The sequence below is a fragment of the Ctenopharyngodon idella genome, chromosome 24 (assembly GCF_019924925.1).
Source record: "Ctenopharyngodon idella isolate HZGC_01 chromosome 24, HZGC01, whole genome shotgun sequence".
Taxonomy (NCBI): Eukaryota; Metazoa; Chordata; class Actinopteri; order Cypriniformes; family Xenocyprididae; genus Ctenopharyngodon; species Ctenopharyngodon idella.
In genome coordinates this window covers 6,117,252-6,139,133 of record NC_067243.1, presented here as the reverse complement: position 1 = coordinate 6,139,133, position 21,882 = coordinate 6,117,252, and the positions used below count along the sequence as shown (strand labels likewise).

General features: G+C 37.9%; 1 protein-coding gene across 3 annotated transcripts in view; it reads right to left on the bottom strand.

The window, feature by feature from the left end:
* Window positions 1-21,882, bottom strand: part of LOC127507454 (neogenin) — a 135,377-nt gene that overhangs the window by 48,450 nt on the left and 65,045 nt on the right. For all 3 annotated transcript variants that reach the window (XM_051884579.1, XM_051884577.1, XM_051884578.1), the window contains exons 3-4: window positions 13,178-13,453; window positions 11,165-11,315 (exon numbers count right to left, since the gene is read on the bottom strand). In XM_051884579.1, coding sequence (XP_051740539.1) covers window positions 11,165-11,315; window positions 13,178-13,453 — 427 coding nt within the window. The remainder of the gene's footprint in view (window positions 1-11,164; window positions 11,316-13,177; window positions 13,454-21,882) is intronic.

Here is a 21,882-nt window from a genome sequence, read left to right as displayed (position 1 = left end):
CCAATGATTCAGAGGCAGGATGAGACCGAAGAGAAGTGAGTTAATCTAAGATGAGCCGCGAACAGAAGGAAAAAATAATCAATAACAAGAGAGGAGAGATAGTAAAGAGAAAAGAGGAAGGATGAAGAGTCTACAGGGTCCTGCTGAACACAGTCAGACCTCCAAACCTCCAGCACATCACTTTATTATAAAAAAACCCCATCAATTAGTGAGTTTGAGTGAGGATGGAGAGTAAACCAGCCAGGAACAATGTCTTCCCACTTTCACAGAACAAAATCCACCTGCTCACTCGTCAAGAAGTTTCTTCCCGACACATCCGAGTGTCAAACTATGGCTCAAAGTGACAGTGACAATGGTTTCCACAAAAATATTAAGCAGAACAACTCTTTGCAACATTGATAATAAGAAATGTTTCTTGAGCAGCAAATTAGAGTGATTTCTGAAGGATCATGTGACAATGAAGACTGGAGTAATGATGCTGAAAATTCAGCTTTGATCACAGGAATAAATTACATTTTAACATATATTCACATGGAAATCAGTTATTTGGAATTGTAATAATATTTCACAATATTACTGTTTTTTCTGTATTTTTGATCAAATAAATGCAGCCTTGGTGAGCAGAAGAGACTCAAAAAGATTTAAAAATTGCACAGACCCCAAACTTTTGTCTGTGTCACCTATTTTGCACATCAAATATGTTTTCTCCAAACACTGTGAGAACATTTAAACACTAACATCATCATATGGATCCATAAACAATTTGTTCAGAACATTTTCACAACCCCCACATAACGTTAGCCAAATGTTTCATAACTTTCTTTCCCTTCTCAAAGTTTTGCAGGGAAAGCAGAGCACCTGATCATGGGAGAGTCAACCCCTCGTTTGCTCCAGCGGCGGCTATATTTAGCATCCCCAGCCACTGTTTGTCTCTGATGAGACAGCAGGCGCCGCTCTGAGAAACGAGGTCCCCGAACCCAATGAGAGATTCACTAAACGCATGATATGACAAAAGTCAGATGATGCTGCGACCGTGAACGCTGTGGGGAGCCCCTGAGAGACCTGAGGAGGGGGGGCCGTCGAAGGCCGGATAATTAAAAAAGAAATTAAAAACAAGACGAGTCTATAAAGTACAAAGAGCCTCATTAATTGTCTTTTAGCAAGACATTAAAACTCCAGAATGGAGGAGGGTAACAGAGCATGATGGGTAAAAAGTTTGTTTTTAAAAGAACAGCTCAGCAAATTCTGACATCATTCACTCACCCTCATATCATGGAGAATTTTTATGCATCTTTATGCAGATTTGGTAATGAATATGGTCACCACTAGGGTTGTAAAAGTCGGTACTGAAATATTAAAACCGTGAAGATCACTTCTTGAATATTTCCCCCTAGCATTTTGAGCGCTGTTGAACTTAAACACCTCTGATTGGCCATTGAGTTCACATGCTCAACAGATATGTCTGTAGCTGTGTTTCCATTACCCTTCAAACTGCGCAAATTGAAATTGCGAATTGAAAATACGCCCAATGGATTTTGCCAAAACTCCTATATATCGCAAAAAAGTTTTTACGCTCGCATGAGGTGGTTTTTCAGGCAATTCGCAAAACTGCGATGGAAACAGTTTGTTTGCATTTACAGGTCACCTGGCATAAGTTGATCATTCTTTAAAGATGGTGCGGTATGTTTGGACAGAAGACGAGACAGGGTTCTTAAACTCATAAAAAACAAAAGAATTATGGGAATACTGGATTCTAAACAACAAAGAAATGCCACAATATCAAGCTCTCAAAGCAGATATGAGGGAGAAACACCTAGAAACACCTCATACATGGCCGCCCCCATGTATATGGTGCTTTCCTTGCCATTAATGCTTGGATAACACGCCTCTATGTCTCCTTCGATTAAAAATAATGGCTAGTGTGGTGGCTGTGATATACTTAAACCTACTAACATCTGTTGGAATGACTTATCGCGAGAGGAAATAATTACGTTTTAGCTGCATAACATCAGTTAATGGAAACGCTGTCATTTCGCAATAGCTTTTGAAAATATTGCAAAAGCTTCGTGCAAATCTGTGATGGAAACCCAGCTTGTGATTGGCTACAATGATCAACGCTTCAAAAACGGGACTGAGTGCTTACACATATACACACGGGAGCGTTTGAAAGCGTTTTGAAAGCAAGACCGTTTGTGTATCTGTGTAAGCGCACGATGAAGAGCATCAAAGGTTTCTATTTACAACATGTTTTTGAAGCGTTGATCATTGTAGCCATCTGTTGAGCGTGTGAACACAATGGCCAATCAGAGGAGTTTAAGAATCCTTTTCTTAAGAAATGTTGGTTTAAGAATGCTGGTATCATCACATTTTGAACATTTCTGTACCGACGTGGTACCAAAGTACCGATACTTTTGACAACCCTAGTCACTACGAAACATTTTGTCATTTTATGAAAAAAGGTTTCTGTTTTGCTGAAAAAATAACATCATACTTGTTTGGAAAAACATTATCAAACAATCTTTTTTGGGTGAACTATGCCTTTCAATCAGTTCAAGATCCTATTCATGAATATTTAAAGTTGGTACTAAGTGCCACAAACTAAATTATAAATATATCCTTCAAAGATCTGAGATCACAAAAACCACAAACATGATGACATCTGAGGATAAAAATACATTTAAATATTTAAAAAAAATTAAATCTTTAAATCCTGGTTGTTTCAAGACATAGTTTCAATCAAATGTTATTCTCTTAAACTTTATCTTTGAGAACATCTGACTGAACATCAACACTTTTCTTAAGGATTCCTATGTTAGCTGTACCGCTTTAGGATTTATAATCCTCAATTTCCCAGAATTCCCCAGTTTAAAGGGCCTGTTTAGGTTTACTGTTGTTTGCTAATGCTGATCAACCATTAAAAACAAAATCAATTCGCTATAAATGTTTAAAATGCATGCAAACACTTCCAGGATGTCGTATGTCATAAATATAAACATAGGGTGAGATATACTATTGAAAAAACATAACAAATCACAGTATTGCACAAAGAGGAAGTGCTTGTTGAAAATTTACGCCATTCATCCAATGCTGGACGCCTCAGAAGGAGCTGCTTGCTTTTGGTGAACGTGCGTTTGTGCGCGACGCCTGACTGGATTTACAATATACTTATATTATAAATCTCCCCTTGCAAATACTCCAGCCTGATGTTTGTGTTGAGAGGAGGTCGAGTATCTGTCATCAACAAAAACATCCATCTTACCGTGTCCCGTCTGGAATACCCAAAACTGCTCAGTCTCTGGCTGGTTTGATCCAGCGAGGACAAAAGGTGTTCTTGTCAGTGAAGCAAGCGATCCTCATTCATCCGAAGAATTCCTCTGTGATCCTCTGGCTTTCTGTAAAGCACTAAACAGCATTCCGGCTCTAATCCGGAGACGTGATTCAAACGCGAGATAAGACACATGATGATCTCGGTCCACTTCTGTCACTGATCTACCACCAGCTACATATCCCGACACTCTTTAAATGATTAAAAACATGGAGAAACTGGCCTCAGATCAGTGCAACAGCGCTCAAACCGTTTATCTGACCTGTCTTAAAAAGACTGGACAGAAATCATTTGAGGGATTGGGCTCTAAATGAGTGTTTATGCACAGTCTGTAATGAATGAGCGCCTGAGCTGATAAGGAGGTGATTTGTTTGCTCAGTTCTTGCGAGCCGTCCGACAATCTTCAGATTAGAGTTACAACAACATGCCAGAGAAGAAAACAATGGAGGAGGGCAAAGAATGTGACTTATTCAACACTGGTTCTCCATACTGAGATCTTAAAGCCTCTAAACACACAAGTTTTCAAGATGATGAGCTCTTAGTCTTCATTCTTGGCATCTTTCCATCTTAAAAGCTTAGTTCACACAATAACGAAAACTGCCATTATTTACTCTCCTGCCATTTCACACCACTATTTATTTAACCCTCTGGTGCTTTTCTGTCATTTTTGACCAAAAAAATTGTATATTTTGTTTTTTTTTAAGAATTTTTTACTTTATCGGAATGGAACAAAACTTGGTAAAGGTTTTGCCACTTGCTATGTGAACACACCCACACAAAAAAAAAATCATAGACATGATTCAAAAAGGTTAAATAGTCCTGAAAAATAGTCACACTTGTGCTCCTCGCAGTCAAAAATGAGCGCATTGGAAATGAATGGGAGACGAATTTCATCTAGTGGAAGTGTTTGGTACTGCGCCCAAACAAAATCTTACTGAAAGCTCATTTTTTGATATATCAACCTCAAATTTGGAACACAACTTGTTTAGGATTATGGCTTTGATTTTCTTGCAGTTTTAGAGTAAAATGTGTTTTTTAAAATATATATTTGATATAAAAATTTAAAATTTTATTTTTGTGCATTTTTCTAAATAAACGTAACATTCTGTAACTTTTTTTAAGTTCACTTTTGTAAACTTTTTTTTACTTCAGTAATAATTTGCTAAGTGTCATCTTTGAAAAGAAATCAAACTTCAGTCTGTGCTCTAAATACAAGTCATTCAAGTCATACAACAGTTTAAGTTGGAAATTTAATTTTCAGGTCTATGCTCAAAAAGAGAATAAATGTATTATAACTCCTGCATAAATATAATTTGGTACCATAAAATCCCCTAAAAATATAAAATATAAAATAAAAAACATTATCGAACAAAAACATAGTACAATTATTTCATTGAAAAAAAAAAAAAAAAAAAACGGTCATTTTTGACCAACATGCAAAGAGCACCAGAGGGTTAATAATTTTTTACATAAAACACAAACAAAAAGATTTAAAGACATTTTAAAGAATATTTTTACGAATTTTCACAGTTCTATTTCGAACAACAGTTTATAGTGACCTCTAAACGGGTAAAATGTAATAATAATACAAAAAAAAACAAAAAAAAAAACATGATTATATAAAAATTCAATTAAAAAAAGTTATATTAGGGCTGTCAAGCACTTAAAATTTTTGTGAAGAGCAAAATAGATCACATTACATTTAACTTTTAAATTCTTATTTTTTTGATTAGCTGAGTTTTAGATGACAAAAAAGGTAAATTAAATGTAAAAATAGAAGAAATGCATGATTAAATATGCAATATCAGTGATATATCTCCAATATGGATCTATACTGTTAAACTTAAAAAACAAAAGCAAACACGACATTTTGTAGTGAATCACAACCTAAATCTGTTTGTCACACGAAGCTATTATACAGTCAAACCAAAAATTATTCAGACATTTTTTATATTTTTGATTTATTTTTACTAGTGTGTGCAGGACACTATAGTTCATTTATGTAAGTGAGGATAGCAAAATAAAGTAAACTGTGACATTTTATACCCAAAAATTCTTCATACAGTGGACTACCAGTAAAATTGATAAAAATTTGGAACCAAAAATTATTCAGACACTTTGACCTGACCATGTTTTGCTTAAGTGTTATCTGACATAATTAAGATTAATATTTTCTGACACAGTTTAACTCTGAGATCTTGTCATATATATTTTTTTTTTTTTAAACTATAGTGAATAAACTGTAATAATGAATGAAATGTTCAAGGTGTCTGAATAAATTTTGGTTTGACTGTATAACATGAACTGTATAGAAAAGAGCCATGCAAAGATTGAAACACATTTTTAGGTGAACTACTCCTTTAAACAGTCATTTCAATCAAAGTCTAAACCAGATCTCCTATGAGAGGAAGAGCAATCTAGTCCGTTTCCACTCACAATGGGGCTTTTACTAGAGTAAGCACTGAAACTCTACAGGGAAAAAATTAAACTCTGAAGGGAAGATTCAGATTACACACACACACACACACACACACACAGTAGAGATGTTGTCTGAGCCATGATGGACTCTGTCTGCCCCTCTGAGGGACTGGGCATTGTGGGTAATATGACATTATTAGAATGTATCCAGCATCAGGAATACATTACATCGCCCGAAGACCATGAGAGAAGCAATTACGCCGTAAATAGAGTCTGTCAGCAATCATCAGTCCTGCACAGACAACCGGCAAAGAACCGCAATTAGACATTTAGCCGCTTTCAATCGACAGTGCAAACTGACAACAAGCCTCATCGGAGGAAGCCGAGAGAGACGAGGACGAGACGCTGCACACGCGAGCTGAAGGGGGTAGTTGGCGTCTTAAACAGGTCATGATTAGTCTGCTCATCTCACTGATACAATCAATTCAATCTTTATGGAAAACATCGTTTCAAATTACAGTGGGCGGGATGCATTACAACAGACAGCAGCAGAACAGAGCTGAATCTCAACGAATTTCAGTGAAAATCCTATGAAGACAATGGCTCTGGTCCAAACGCTAATCAGCTGCCTACGTAGACAGCATTTTAATGCACCACTGCCATGCTCTTCACACAAAATGATGCTGCACAAATCACTGCATCCAGGATGAGTTTCATTTTTATAGTTTTTTGTGAATAATTAAAATTAAATGTAAAATTATGTACCCCATTTTTGTGCATAATTATACACTACATATACTGGATGGATGGATGGATTTCCTTTCCAAACCACTTTCCCTCTACAATTCCCAAATTGTATTCCAAAATAACATTTATAAAAGGAAGACAAACATCATTAATTCTGCATGGGCCGCAGCAGGGATGGAGCTTTATCCCCAGTCTTATTAGGGCAGCAACTGTCAGAAAAGAGGCCGAGCGTTTGCCATCCATGAGCAAATCTAAGAGGCCGCAATCTTACATTCAAAACCTGCAAAATCCTCTAATCTGATTCGGATCTGTCATTTTCATTAACTGAAATAAAGTTGAAATGAAATGGCGAAGCGTACGCCATCTTGGAACAGTCAGATGCTGTCGTCACTCACAGTAAAAATCAATGAGTTTTCCAAGATGCCACAGCATTGCAAAAACCACAGAGATTTAATATAATAACCTTTCCCAGGTGAGAATGTGTTGGTTTATTAACCCAATATTACAGGTTTTTAAACTACGGTAACTTTTTAACACCTTTGTCTTGTTGTATTCTGTAAGTTTAGCAATTGTAATGTTTGGGTCTACACAACGCCATGTAACATTTGTTGGTTAATCATAACTACGGTTGCAGACACACAGTCAACTTGCTATCAAGTGTTCACGGACCAGCTTTGACCTTTTCAATATGGCAGACGGCTTACATATAGAGGCCCACAGAAACAGCCGCTAATGAGGATTCTATGTATATATATATATATATATATATATATATATATCCAGGGCTTGACATTAACTTGCTCTCCAGCCACTGTGGCTAGTGCTAGTGCCAAAGTTACCAGCCACTCAGCATTTTCACTGGCCACAATTTTGACATGGGGAAAAACTGCCATATAGATATTTTTAATATGATCTCATAATATGGCAGCAGGTATATTAGGCTGCTGTCACTTTAAGACCTGACGCATGGATCCATTATACTGTCACACTGTTTTCTTTCTCAAATGTTTACGTTCACTTAAAACATAACTGACTGTGTTTATGTGAATACTCGCCAGGACCGGCATTTTGACATTATTTTGTGTGTATTTGACTGTTTAAGCACAATAAGCAGCGAAAAAGGACTCAATTTAGTACTGAGAGGCGGCTTTGTGGCGGACTTTGGGTGTGAGAACAAAATCTGCGGGAATGAGTAAAATTATGCGCAATCCCAAGCCGAAATTAAAGCCTTGTAACACCAAAAATATTCATCTAGAGCAAATGAAACGAGTGAATGAGGGGAGACGTGTTTGTGTGTTGACTCGCTGTTGGAGACATGAGAGCAGCTGGTATTGTGTATCTATTCTGTGGAAAATGAGTATTGGAAGCATTTCAGATATTTCGAATATGTATCGAAAAATCAATATTTTTGACAATGCATTGAACTTAGTTTATTATCTCAGATGCCTTTTTAAAAGACTACAATTGAAAAATGCATACATTATATATAAAATTCAACCCGCCAAAGTGCCTAGTAGGAGTGACTGCACTGTAAACCCTTTTTATTTTATTTAGACAAAATAATTTTAATGTAAACCCTTTTCTTTTTATTTAGACAAAATAATTTCAGTAGGACAAACTTAAATTAAACAAATTGGTTCAGTCAAATTAACTTTTATGAGTATTTAGAACTTTCTTTTTCTTTCAAGTTCATAGAACTGATATATTTTAAGTAAACTGAACCGTTTCATTGTTTTGAGTTTTATGAACTTATTTCTTTTTATTTAGACAAACTTAAGTTTAACTGAAACTGGGCTGGGATATCCATTTCCCAGCATGCTTTGCCAATGGCACTTGAAAGGGAGGGTAAATGCCAAAATTTAGTGTTATATAATGTTTTTTGTGCAAGATTAATATTAAGTGGGAGATTTAGTAGTGATTAATGGTTTTGTTATGCTAATTTAGAAGAGTTTCTAAAGTGTGCTTTTGGAGAGTTTGGAGAGAAGTGGTGCATGCGGCTTGGTTTGAGAGCAAGTATGTTAAATGCTTTATATTGCTGCACTCATTCAGCAAGTGCTATACCATGCTATTGTTACCATGCAAGTTAGCATTTTCTGAATTAGCCAGTTAAGTTAACACTACTAAAAATGTTCACACTGAGGTTGCATGAAAATTTTAAGTTAAATGTAAGAATTAGTGTACTGAAACCTTTGAAGAGTTTGGTTCCAAAACGCTACAACTCCATTTTGATTAATTTGAGTAAAAATGTGTTTTCTTTACCAAGAAAGCGTCACGATGAAAACCACTATTTTCTGTTTCAAACTTTCACATAGCATCTTTTGGTTATAAAAACATTAAAAATTCAATTCTACATTTTGATTTTAAAAGGTTTATTATAAAAAAGGATTATTTTTTCCCCAAAATGCAATAAATTCATGGCACGTTTTTTTTCAAAATGCAATTAATCCATCAATATAAAAGTTATTTTTCATATTGAAAATACACAACAAAGTAAGTTGATTCACATATATGACAGCCTCTGAACTTTGCCAATACTAATCTTATATACATTTTACTAAAAATACATTCAGCCGTCGCTCCCAAAGTGAATTCAACGAGTCATCTTGTTAATGTTATAAATTAATTATGTCTCCGTTTGTCATTATCGATTAAAGAGTATCTGGTGCCACCGCACGGTTAAAATAAACACATTTACAGAGTACATTGATATTAAAAACGGCTTTTTAAAACTGTTCATGATTCAGTTTTGGGGACCGTGACAGAAGTGTGATGCTGTCGTGGAACAAGCAACAGCCGGCATTTTTCCTCCTCCCGACTCGAGTGCCTCATCTTCTTAATCTCCTCACGTAAATGATTACATTTCGATGACTTGCGTTTCTTCCCCACCGCAGAAACCACCACAGATTCATCAATGCTGTCAAAATTATAAATTTTTCTGTTTTTGTTGATCACAAAGTACAAAGTAGATAAGGAAAGCTAGGATGCTGGGTGTATTTAGAGCGCTGCCATTACTGTTTACAGTGTGTGGAATGGAGCGCTGTGATTGGTTGAGCGGATATATCGCATTCTGCAGAGAAGGGAGACTGGCATTTGTCGCGTTTTGGAAAGAAAGGGAGAAAACATGACAGAATAACATGACGGATATTGCATTTTGCACAAAATTAATGAATTACTTTTCAATACCGACCAGATACAATACTGATTTTGGCGGAAACTCTTTTTTTTTTTTTTTTTTTTTTTTTTTTAAATGGCGTTTATCGCGTTTTGGAACCAAACTCTTAATTTCAAGTTAGGAACAAATAAAATGTATGACTACAAAATAAAAATCTGCCGGTTCAGCTTACGTAAACTTTGAATTTAACTTAAAAACTTTGAAGCAACTGATTGAATCAAATTTTTTGAGTTTTGCCAACTTATTAGGGTTTACAGTGTGCATTACACACCACTGCTGAAATATACCCGATTCAAGCACTTTATTTATCTAAAAAGTAAATAAGGATTTTTGCACTGGTTTTAATGTTTTGTGATCACTTAGAGACACTGCTACATGATTTGAAGTGTCATTTATGTCTGTAGCACAGATAATATTTAGGGTTAAAGATTTGAACAAACCCCTAACACTAAGGATGCTCAAAAATAATAGTATTGTTTAGTACTACTAATCTGAGCCACTATATGCTGGCAGACATCGGTAAGTTCTGCTGTTGACCTTGAAAATGTTGTGCATTTGGATGCAGGTTATAGATCAGCATCCATGCAAGAACTTGAAGATAATCCTAGTGTTAGGGAATAAAACACAGAGGTTTAGGAAATGAAAAGAGACAAAGTGGCAATAAAAAGCATGTAATCGCTTTTGTCCATGTCCACAATGCAAACATTACCAAACCCAGCGCTGAAATCACATCAGGGTAAATATTCCAGCACAGAGGGCGTAATAATGAATGATAGAGCGCTGGACCCCTGACAGCCCATTTACATGCCGTGACAATTCAGTCCTTTCTACATTATTCATGTCCACCCGATGACAACAGCGAAACCTCCTCTGGAAAACAGAGCAGTCACATCAGGAGAGAGGACACCAGCTATCCTGCAAACTATTCAAGGCAATTTACAGCGTGTAAATGGCGTGCGTGACTTTAGATGAAGCCGTGTTCCAGTTAAGAGCATCATAACTATGCCGCGCACATACGAAATTACACAATGGCCACGTGGGAACGGCGCGCGGCTCTATAATATCCATTTACACAGGCGTCAGTAATTACCTCCGGCAGATAATAAGGATATTTTACGCTGAGGAATTTGGACAGACGCTGAATAGTCGATAGCGCGATTAAGAGCGACTGAATGGATTCTTTTTGTGTGCTCTGTGGCGACAGGCTCGGCGCTGATCCGCAGCGAGTTTGCTTTAGTATGCCAAGCCACACCGAGGAAGGGCGACTGCTGCCAGAGTGTGACTGAACGACGGTGGATCTGAGGAAGAGAGACTTTGCCATCTCACTGCAGTGCTCTAAGCTTGTACCTGTATGCATTTCTTGCGTACAGCCAAAAATTTGACAGGAAAATGAAAGATTCTCTGTGCCAACATGACACACTTTTAATTCATCTGTGTTTATCTCAAGGGTTCTGTGAGACAGACAGTGGAGGAGTGCAGAGACACAGTTCTGATGCACTTACCCTTCATCAATCGGCCGGTCGTTAAACGTCCAGCGAATCACTGGTACCGGGTATCCCTTCATGACGCATGGCAACAACACGCTCTCCCCGACAACCTTTGCCACGGCAACCGGGCCCTGGAGAGTCTCTAGTTTTTCTTCAACACCCGAATCTGCAAAGACACACACACACATATCAATATGAATTTCAAAGTAGGGACGTGACAGTGAGGAAATTTTTCCACCATTTAATCGACATGTGACAACACCGGGGGGGGGGCATTTATAATGGTGCAGAGCGAGTGTTTTTTATAGGTAAGTTGAGCTTCCATAGGAATGAACTGAAAACGCTCCCCGCCAGTACACACACACCGTTGTGAATGCCCGTGCAGCTGTGCGCATTTTACTTTCGCTTTCAAATTAGCACAAATTTGGGGGTGGCAATTGCTTGAATGGTGGGTTCATTATTATTCCTAATGAAAAACACAACTAATCCTTTGCAGGTTCCCTATTAGCATTGGATTTAAATCCAAAATATTGCCAAATAGGTGCTTTTACATTTCGCTTTGAAACCAAATCTTCCGCCATTGTTTTGTCAGTCAGCTCCTCACTCACGTGATAAATGAAATCTGACTCCTGCTGCTGATCTGTGCTGCGACTTTCGTTCAGTTTTTAATTGTAGTGTCTGTTTTCTAACTGAACTAAATTATTTTTATTACTATAAAAAAATCAAAACGACAGTGGGGGGCAGTGGGCAAGTAATGTAAACAGTGTTGCGGCTGAACACCAACTATTGCAACAAGCCTATTTCAAGGTAAAAACTATATGCAACAAATGATGAAACTTCTATGCATTTGCTTGCACTGATAAAAGAGGTTACATGTAGAAATCAGATTACTGTGCAAAAATGTACACATTTCATTACTAGTTTCCTTTCATTTGTTAAAATAACACTTTAAAAGTTTAACTTTGCTGATTTTAAACCCGCTTTGTATTGTTATAATGTTGGTAGTATATATAAATTAACAATCTTTATCTGTTCTCATTGTTACCTGGACCGAGAAATTCACGTTTATTTGACAGCAAAAGTCCAGACTTTTGACAGCTCCAGAGCTTTCGTGAAAACTACGGATTATACTTCCACATTTTTGTATCTCTCCCCACAGATGGTTGGATTGACAGAGGGATATCAACAGAACAGTTATAAAGTGCTGAGATTTTCCTATAGGATTTTATTATGGGGTTTTTCGATTTATGTGTAAAATAAAGCCTGTGGTAAACATAACTTGACTATACTTTGACGTTTTGTTCTACAACGTAAATTACACAGCCATAGTGAAAATGCGAGTTTTGAAGCAGTTATGTTCACATTTGAAAACGTACATTTTTAATAAGTAACTAGATAAGACAGCTTGGGTTGTGAGTGTGTGCAGTGCACGTCGTAGAACAAAACGTCAAAGTATCGTCAAGTTATGTTTACCACAGTCTTTATTTTACTCATACATTGAAAAACCACATTATAAATTCCTATATTAAAATCTCAAAACAAACCAGCGGCGAATTAGACTTCCAGGTTCTGGTCATCCAGAAAAGTCGACTACCGTCACAGAGGATTTGCAGATTTTCCATTTCTCTCCGTATTTTAGCCGCTGCCTACAATGCGCTGGATTCTTCACTGAAACTCACTCACGCTAAATGTTTACTCTTTGAGTTCTTGCATCCAGGAACAATACAAGTCGACACCATTATGACTAAAAGTTTACCAAGGAGCATTTCCTACTAAAGCAAGGTGGTATTTGACTCTGGTAAGCGTATCCATAGCAGACTAGTGGGAGTGGCCTACTCATGTTGACCAGTGCATTATGGGTGTTGAAGTTTTCCAACCTATTTGGCAAAAGGGAAGATTTCTGAATATCCCTTTTATCTGTATAGGAAGCCAAGTTTTTGAAAGTCCATTTTGCCAGCGGTGAAGTACACCTTTAATACGTTTATGTGACTTTACAATCACACCACACTGCCTGTTTGGCATCTGTACCTGCGGACACCTGTAGTTCAGCCTCCTCTGTGTTTTTTGGTGGTCCCAGACCATCTATTGTGCAGCGGTAGAGTCCACCGTCGGTCTGGGAGGCATTGCTGATGACCAGAGCTCCGCTGGGCAGCTGTATCACTCTGCCATCCAATTCCACGGCCCGACCGTCCCTCTCCCAGCGGGTGAACGGGACGAGCTCTTCCGTCACCTCACAGCTCAGCATCTCAGTGCCGCCCATGCGCACAGACACGCCCTCCGGCTGACTGAGGAACCGCGGAAGTCCTGCGAGAACGGATGAAATGCGTTATATTACTAGAGTAAAGCTCATTTAATCTCTACAGTGACAGAATGAAAAGATTAAGCGAGAACAATTCAAACCCTAAGGAGCTACAGATGGAAATCAGATGCTTTGCTAACTCTGGAGAAATTAAGTAAATAACACTAATGGTCTTGTCAAACCAATTAGCAAATAAACTTAGGAGACGAGCAGCCATTAAGCATGTTTGAACAGCACAGCGGAGGGTCTGTTTGCTATCATATTCCATTCAGTTTATTAATACACTGATTAATGCTTACTAATTGATTAAAGAGGAAAATTTAAATTAAGAGAAACGAATTTGTCTCCGAATTTCAATCGGTTTAAATTACTTACACACACATTATATATATATATATATATAATAACTCTGGAAAATAGCAAATCAAACCTGAATAACACACAATGTTAAATGAGAAAAACACACAATACTAAATAGTATTAACATTTGTGTATTCCAATATTTTAAAGAAAAAAAACACACGCAAAGGCAAAAAATTAATTAATGTTAAATAACTAAATAAACAATAATGTTTAAGTGATTTAAATGTAAAAAACAAAAATACATACATATAAATACACACACAAGACTTCTAAATTGTGATTTTTCTCTTTTAAAACATCATTTTGTAAATGACAAGGGTGAGGGATTTTTGCAAAAGAAAAAATCTAATCAACAAATACTCATTTATCAAAAGAGTGCACTAAATGTTTAATATTTCATATAAAAGGAAAAATAAAACTCTTTGTACCATTAATTGCTTTGAAACTCACTAAATAATCAACATCAAAAGAATAAACAAATAAACAGCTCTGAAACACCACTGAGAAGTCTTAAGAGATTCACCAAGAAGATAAACTTGAGACTGTTATTTCTCTCTTGTCTTTAATCTCAGGGTAACAAGTCTCTGCAGAAGTTCTAAGATGTTCCTGAAGTTTGTGGAAGAGCTTTATAATTCACCGTACAGACTGCACTCTCTCTAACAGCTGAATGTATGAGAGCCCACAGCGTCTCTGACATCCTAATGTTCTCCTGGGCTATTTATGTGTCCTGGCTGATGTAGGACCTGTTGTGGACTAGAAGCACTAGAGTGGTGTGTGTGTGTGTGTGTGTGTGCTGACAGGTCTGTAAATTAGCCCCAGTCTACGACCTGAACTAGAGACATCCCTGTACACACACACAGTCTTTTTAACAGGACACAAAATCTCAGAGCGCCGACGCAACAGGGCTGAAGACACGACACTCAAACGATTTGCCTTCACTAGAAGAAAAGTGAAGATGTGCGACTACATCAGGACTCGAGCTGGGCAAATAAGGACAGAACAATGTGCTTTTGGCGGGTAGAGCTACTGCGTGTAAACAGTTTACGAAGCCTGTCAGAGAGAAACTCCATGTGTAAACGTGCAGTTAACATATGCAAACATACATTCAGACTATACAAACACAAACGCTCTGTCTGGAGTGTGTGATAAGACTCTAAAAGACACAATGATAAACACACAAATCACACACATTGACAAACTCTACCAATACACACACAAAAACACATGCATTCATTCATATGCACACACACACACTTCGATAGCAAGTCGGTACTGAAACTGTAGCCAATCACAGACGTATCTGATGAGCGCGTGAACACAATGGCCAATCAGAGGCGTTTAAGAATCCACTCAACAGCGCTCATAGCATCACATTTTTAAAATATTGAAATAAGTTGCAAAAAAAGTGTTGTCATACTATAAATGGTTTAAGAACTTTTTTTCTTATAACAAAAAGAACTGAACATTTAAATACATTTAATTCTGACTTTATAACTCACAATTCTGACTTTATATCTCACAATTCTGAAATTATATCACGCAATTCTGACTTTATATCACGCGATTCTGACTTTATATCACACGATTCTGACTTTATAACTCGCAATTCTCACTTTATATCTCGCAATTCTGCGAAAAAGTCAAAATTGTGAGATATAAACTCGCAATTGCGAGAAAAAAGTCAAATATGAGATAAAAAGTCGCAATTACCTTTTTTATTTTTTATTTCATGGCGGAATCAAGCTTCCATACATAACCGACTGTGTTTAATTATGAGGATATTTTGATATTTTTGTGTATACTTGTCTGTTCAAGTGCAAAAAGACGCAGAAGAGAACAATCAGTATCGCACACTATACAGTATGAGAGGTGGCTTTCTGTGCGCCAGTTCTGTATGTGTGTGCGCAACACAGAAAACAGCGTGCGAGTTTTATTCACTGTATTTTGAAGTGCCCATGATAACAATATGGTGCATGTTCATTATCATGATATATCTTATTACCATATATCAGCACATTTCTAGTCTCTGATGTTAAATGACAAAATAACCTTATTTGATACACTACATGGTTGAGTACATAGTGCATAAGTGCGTCATTTAGGACACAACTCTTGAAATTCCCAAGAAACTACCCATAAGACCCCAGCAACAGCATAGCAACATGCACAACATTCATTGTGGTGGCTAGTTTTGCACAGCCTACACGTACATTCATTCATTCACACAGAATCTCTCACACTCTTGAGTTATAAAGCACCAAACATGTAGCTGAGCGACAGAACATCAAACAGCTGCTCTGTCAGGCTGCTGGTTTTTAGAGAAGGAATACATAAAAATCCCTGCACACCACAGGCACAAAACACACACACAAACACAGTGTATCTGCCTGCAGCCCACATAAAGAGTAAACACGAGTGTGTGTGTATGTTTGTGCAAGCGTGTAGCTCGAGCAAATAATGTTGTGTGTGATCCGTCCACATGTTCGGCCACATGCTGAACGCAGCGAGTGAAAGACGGCGTACATCTGCGAATATCCGGCCTCCGTATCTCACTGCATCCATCCCTGATGTGACGGAGAGACACCAGAGGGGAATCATTAAACACAGCTTGGAGCCGTCTACAGCCTGAAGGCAGACAAATTCATCCACACACACACACAACACTTAAACAAACACACAAACACAACAGCTCCGAGGCCAGTTCATATTTCTCTCACTGGATCGTGTGGTTCTGTTCTGTTCTTTCACTCTGAGTTATGAATGAACAGTTGGTGTTTTTAAGGTCTTCACAGACTTTCTAAGGACTAAGAGCTTTACAACGCACATGTCACACAGTGCTGAAGGTGGTTATGCTAGTGATAGAGCGATATAGCATATTCAGTGGGGATATGTGTCACCTCTGACACAAAGAAAATTCGAATTTTTAAAACTTTTAAAAAATTATTTTTGCTACAACCAGTGTTAGTCTCGTCATTGTTTGAGGGTGTCAAGACTGAAAAAACAAAAAACATTGAAAATGAACACTGCACTCTGATATAGATTTGTTGGCCAATGAAATTTCAGACAGCCATGCTCAGTCTGCTGTTTTCCCTCGACTGTCACACTGACCCGCCCAACAAAATGTCCTGTTGCTGCTTGCTGTCACTTAGGGAAGAAAAGAAACGTATAGGGTTATCTAAAACAGCGCTTGTTGCTTTAAAGTCTAACACCAGGACACGTTTATACCTGATAATAACATTTGTCTCTGGTGATCTGATCATGGATAGACAGTTGAGACAGACTACAGTTCACACCTGCTAATAAAGTGCAAACGCTTCTCCTGAGACCACTACACATCTCCTACATCAGTCTGTCACTGCACGTCAATGTTGATACCGAACATGTTCTTTGAGGGCTTGTGCATGTGTATTTATGGGATGCAGCTCACAAACCCTTGTTTTGCTGTGTGTTATGTGTTATCTGAGATCCATTTCACATTTTAAATAACCTCTGAATATGCTTTGAGGAAACACTCTTAAAAATAAAGGTTCCAAAACCTTTTTTTTTTTTTTGCAGCGATACCATAAGGGGCTTTTGCATGTTTTAGTACTGTTTTAGTACTTCCTATAACTGGCAGAAGTTCCTGTTTTTTGGCGTGTTCAACACCACAGGAACTGGGAATGATTTTAGTTACAGGAACGCCTTTTGGGGGGGACTAAATAAGCTCCTACTTCAGCATAGAGCCAAAACCAGCACAACAGGAACTGGGAACCAAATGCATGCCCTGCGAAACACCAGCACCCTCCATTTTTAAAAAGCTGTACTTACTCCACAAACATGGAAAACAGCGACAGATGAACCGACACCGACGACTAGGCAATTCTCAACCTTTCAAAGCTAAGGAGGAAATCCAATGTGACTTTGAAGGGACCAAACCAAATTATCACGTATTTATGATTATTATTATTAGAGCTGCACGATTCTGGGATAAATTGAGAATCACAATTTATTTGTTACAAACAGAGATCATGATTCGGAACAGACAACTAAACAAAATAACAATTTTCTAGAGGTTTTGACAAAATGTTAATTGCTGCAGTCTATTTAAAATGTTTAAATAATCTGAATTATTTAAGAAACTTGGTTTGATGAATGATTCAATGACTCACTCATAAATACTTCACTTGTTTCATTACTGGATAAATCAGCATTTTTGAAGAAATCTCTTGACTGAATAATACAATGACAAAAACATTTTTTAACAGTCATTTGTTGCCACCTAGTGGTGTAACACTGTAATGACACAATCGTTATTTGAAGCGCCAAGTTACTTTCAAATGGCGGTTAACGGGCTGTTTATACGTCACCGTTTTAAACGTAAAACTTTTTAATGTGTTTTGGCCGTTCATTTACATGACAATCGCATTTTGGTGGACTGAAAACAATCTTTTGAAAATGGGTTTCAGAGTGCAAGTTTGAGAAAACACTATCGTTGTCAACTCCGTGTAAACTGCAAAAATGCGAATCGTTGTGATTTAGGAATGAGATTGCGTGGGTGTTTGAATCAAAAATCGCGATCTTTTAACGATTAATCGAGCAGCTCTAATTATAATGCATAATATGATTATGTATTTCAGCTTAGCTAGAGACATTGGTCATCAACCACATGGCAAATGCTGTAATATTTTTTCCTATACTGTTTACTTTCTTTGTTTAACAGTTTTATCTAATAACATATTAGATAAGACTGTTAAACAGGTCGTAAACTAATGAAGACAGAATGGGAGCACTGTGTGCTCAGGCTCTGGCGTTCTCAATGCCGTCAAAATAAAAGTCCCGCACAACAGCCAGAGTGGCAGGATGTAAGTGACATCTTACCGCACTTCAGAGTTCCTAATGGCGGTGTGAATGTAACCAGGAAAATGGCCGTAGAAGAAAATGTAGTTCTTGGGGGACTGCCCTGCTGGCTAGTTCCTACAACTGAGTTCCTATAACTACCTGGTGCAAAAGCCCCCATAGAAGAATCATTTTTAGTTCCCAAAGGAACCTTTCAGTGAGCATCCTAAAAAGACCCATTTTTTTCTTAGTGTGAAGAATATTTAAAAAAATCTAAGGAACCTTTTGTGGAATGGAATGTTAAAGGTTCTTCATGGAACCATCGATTTTGATTTTAATGGTAAGAATGTGAACACATTGAACACCACCTCAGTTGTGTCCATTTGTGATCGGATTCCCAGGGCTGAAATGTTTAAAGACACATGCAAGTTTGAAAAATGTCACATTAGATGCCACCCTCAATAAAGTCTGTTGAGTCCAGAAACCTGCATGCCAATGTCTTTCCAAATACTGGTGAGGATTGAAACCTCCTCCCCATCTCTTCTGTATCTCAGTACCCTCCTCACATTCCACCGCCATGCAAACAGCCAGAAAAAGCCCCTCCATTCATCCGTGGATTTCATCTGCCCTCCACAAACATTTGCTCCTCCGGTTCCCTCGCACTTCCCCCACTGACCGCCGCACGTCCCAACGCTCCAAGAGCAACACGAGACCTCACACACGCTCACGGGGGGAGTGTAAACAGGGCAGGCGCTAACAGGACACTCCCGAGACCACACAGGGTCCCCATTCAGATGCACGACGCGGCTCAGAGCGGCCACACAAACAGCTTTCAGTGTGACGGATGGCGGTTGCAGTTGGCCTGATGGTATTGCAACTGCAAAGTCGCTTGTCTTTTGATTGAAGGGACAAATTAAGATCCAACTCCTGATTTACATGTAAAATAGGGCAATATTTTGAAAGGAACAGTTCATCTGAAATCAAAATGTCAGTATTTACCCAAACATCAGACTTCTGAGCAACACAAAAGGAAGAATCTGAGAAGTGACCAGGTGCTATGAAGCTGGTTGTTTATATTGTCACAAAAATGTAAACTATTATTGCACAGGTCTATAAAGTTAAATATATATTATATCCAACTTTATCCACATACATACAGTACATTCACATAAAGTGATATATACGTCATACTGCGACCATTTCTTGAGAATGTGCGAGGTAAAATTTGACGCATTTGTGCGAGTGCATGGTCACGCATTCAGTCGGTGTCTGCCTACCTGCACTTGCATTAAGGAGTTCTCTAATCGGTCACATATTATCGACTACGGTGAATCGGCTATTCTCCCATAGTTAGTCCCGTTGGCTATTTTCACTCTTTTGCACCTAGTTTTTAAATCGCTAATTCGCATTCATAACGGTGCGGAGCAGAGCGAGCGTTTTCAATTAATTCCTATGGAAGTGCGCATTTTACTTTCGCTTTCAAATTCACAACAATTCGGGGGCGGCAATTGCTTGAATAGTGGGTTCATTATTATTCTTAATAAAAAAACACAACAACAAAACAGTATAATGACAAACTCACTTAAACAGGCGCTTTTAGATTTCGATTTGAAACCAAATCTCCCGCCATCATCTTGTCAGTCAGCTCCTCACTCTCGTGATAAATGAAATCGGACTCCTGTTTCTGGTCTGTTCTGCGACTCTCATTCGGCTCACGGTGCCTTTGAGCAGATGCGTTCAGTTTTTAATTGTAGTGTCTGTTCTCTAACTGAACTAAATGATTTTTATTACTATAAAAAATCCAAACGACAGTGCCTTGGTGGGCAAGTGACGTAACTGGTGTTGCGGCTGAACACCGGTAACACCGTCAACACTGACTATCACAGCAAGCCTATCAGTCACGTACACACACAGGAATTAAGCTGTCTAAAAAAGAGGAGGTCAATAGCTGATTACTTTAAAAAACAAAGTGTGGAGGGCGAGGATCCGAGGCAGCATATAGACTCAGACACAACTGATGATGAGAGCACAGGTGCAGACAGGTTGATTTGATTTGATTTTAAAAGTTTTTTTTTTTTTTTTGATAGTTTTTTCATTTGATAAGGTTTTCATTTGATAGTTAAAAGATTAAAACATATTGCCAACATGAGGTCTCGTGTCGCTGCCAGTCTTTTTACATAAGTGAAAAACTAGGGTATGCAGATTAAGACAACTATTCATCAGCATGCACTGATTAATCCCATGTTGTAGCAAAAAAAAAAAAAAAGAATTGCAAAAAATCTCACAATTGCTCCATACTAATTTGCTATAAGGCATAAACATCATGATTTTTTGTAAAGCTGCTTTGGAACAATGTGTATTGTGAAAAGCGTTATACAAATACATTTGACTTGACTACAACAGCTTTATGCGCTTTAAGTATTTTTTCACTGATTGCTTTCCACTGTAGCTATCACACCATTTGCATATGAGAATATAAAATGAGTAAGTTAAAATATGCATGTGCAAAAGAGATATGAGCTGTGCAAACTTCAGCCTGTTCCTCGCGCAGTTTTCAGATGTCTTTGAATGTTATGCAGGAATTATGGTCATTATGTGCATTCACCATATGGAAAATAGCAGCTCGGAGATTCAGCAAAACATCTTGTGATCTAGAGCGAACAAATGAGGGTGAGTAAATGACACTGTTTTCATTCCTTTGAGCTCGCTTGAATTTCTTCGCTTGAATTTTCTAAATTAGGTGTAAATTTGAGACTTAGTAATGAGAAACAATAAATGTGGCAGTAATAGAAATATTTTCAAGCCCGAAAGCTAAAAACACACAGAAAGGTGTGAAAACCATCAGAGACAGGAGCGTAATGAGTCAGAGGACAGAGACGCTCTTGACAAACTAGCGGCTCAAATCGATACGTGTGCTTCACTAATGTGAAATCAATCACAGGAGAGGAGGAGAGGAAGAGACCCCTCAGCACTGAAACAAAGAGGAGCAGCCATTGTTGGTGGAGGAAACGCTTGAATATAAATGATTGTGCCACTGCGACAGCTGTCACTATGGCAACACAAACATCTGGAGCACATGTGTGCGAAAATGATTCAACATTTGACGCATTGAGGTTTTTTTTTTATTCAAACACACACAATGTGCTTTCATTTACATCTAGAGGACTTAAGAGAATGTCTCACACATGCTGCTTTCTTTGTATTGGAAGTTAACTAAATAAACTTCTACTGCAAGTAACATTTTCAGTAGTTTAAC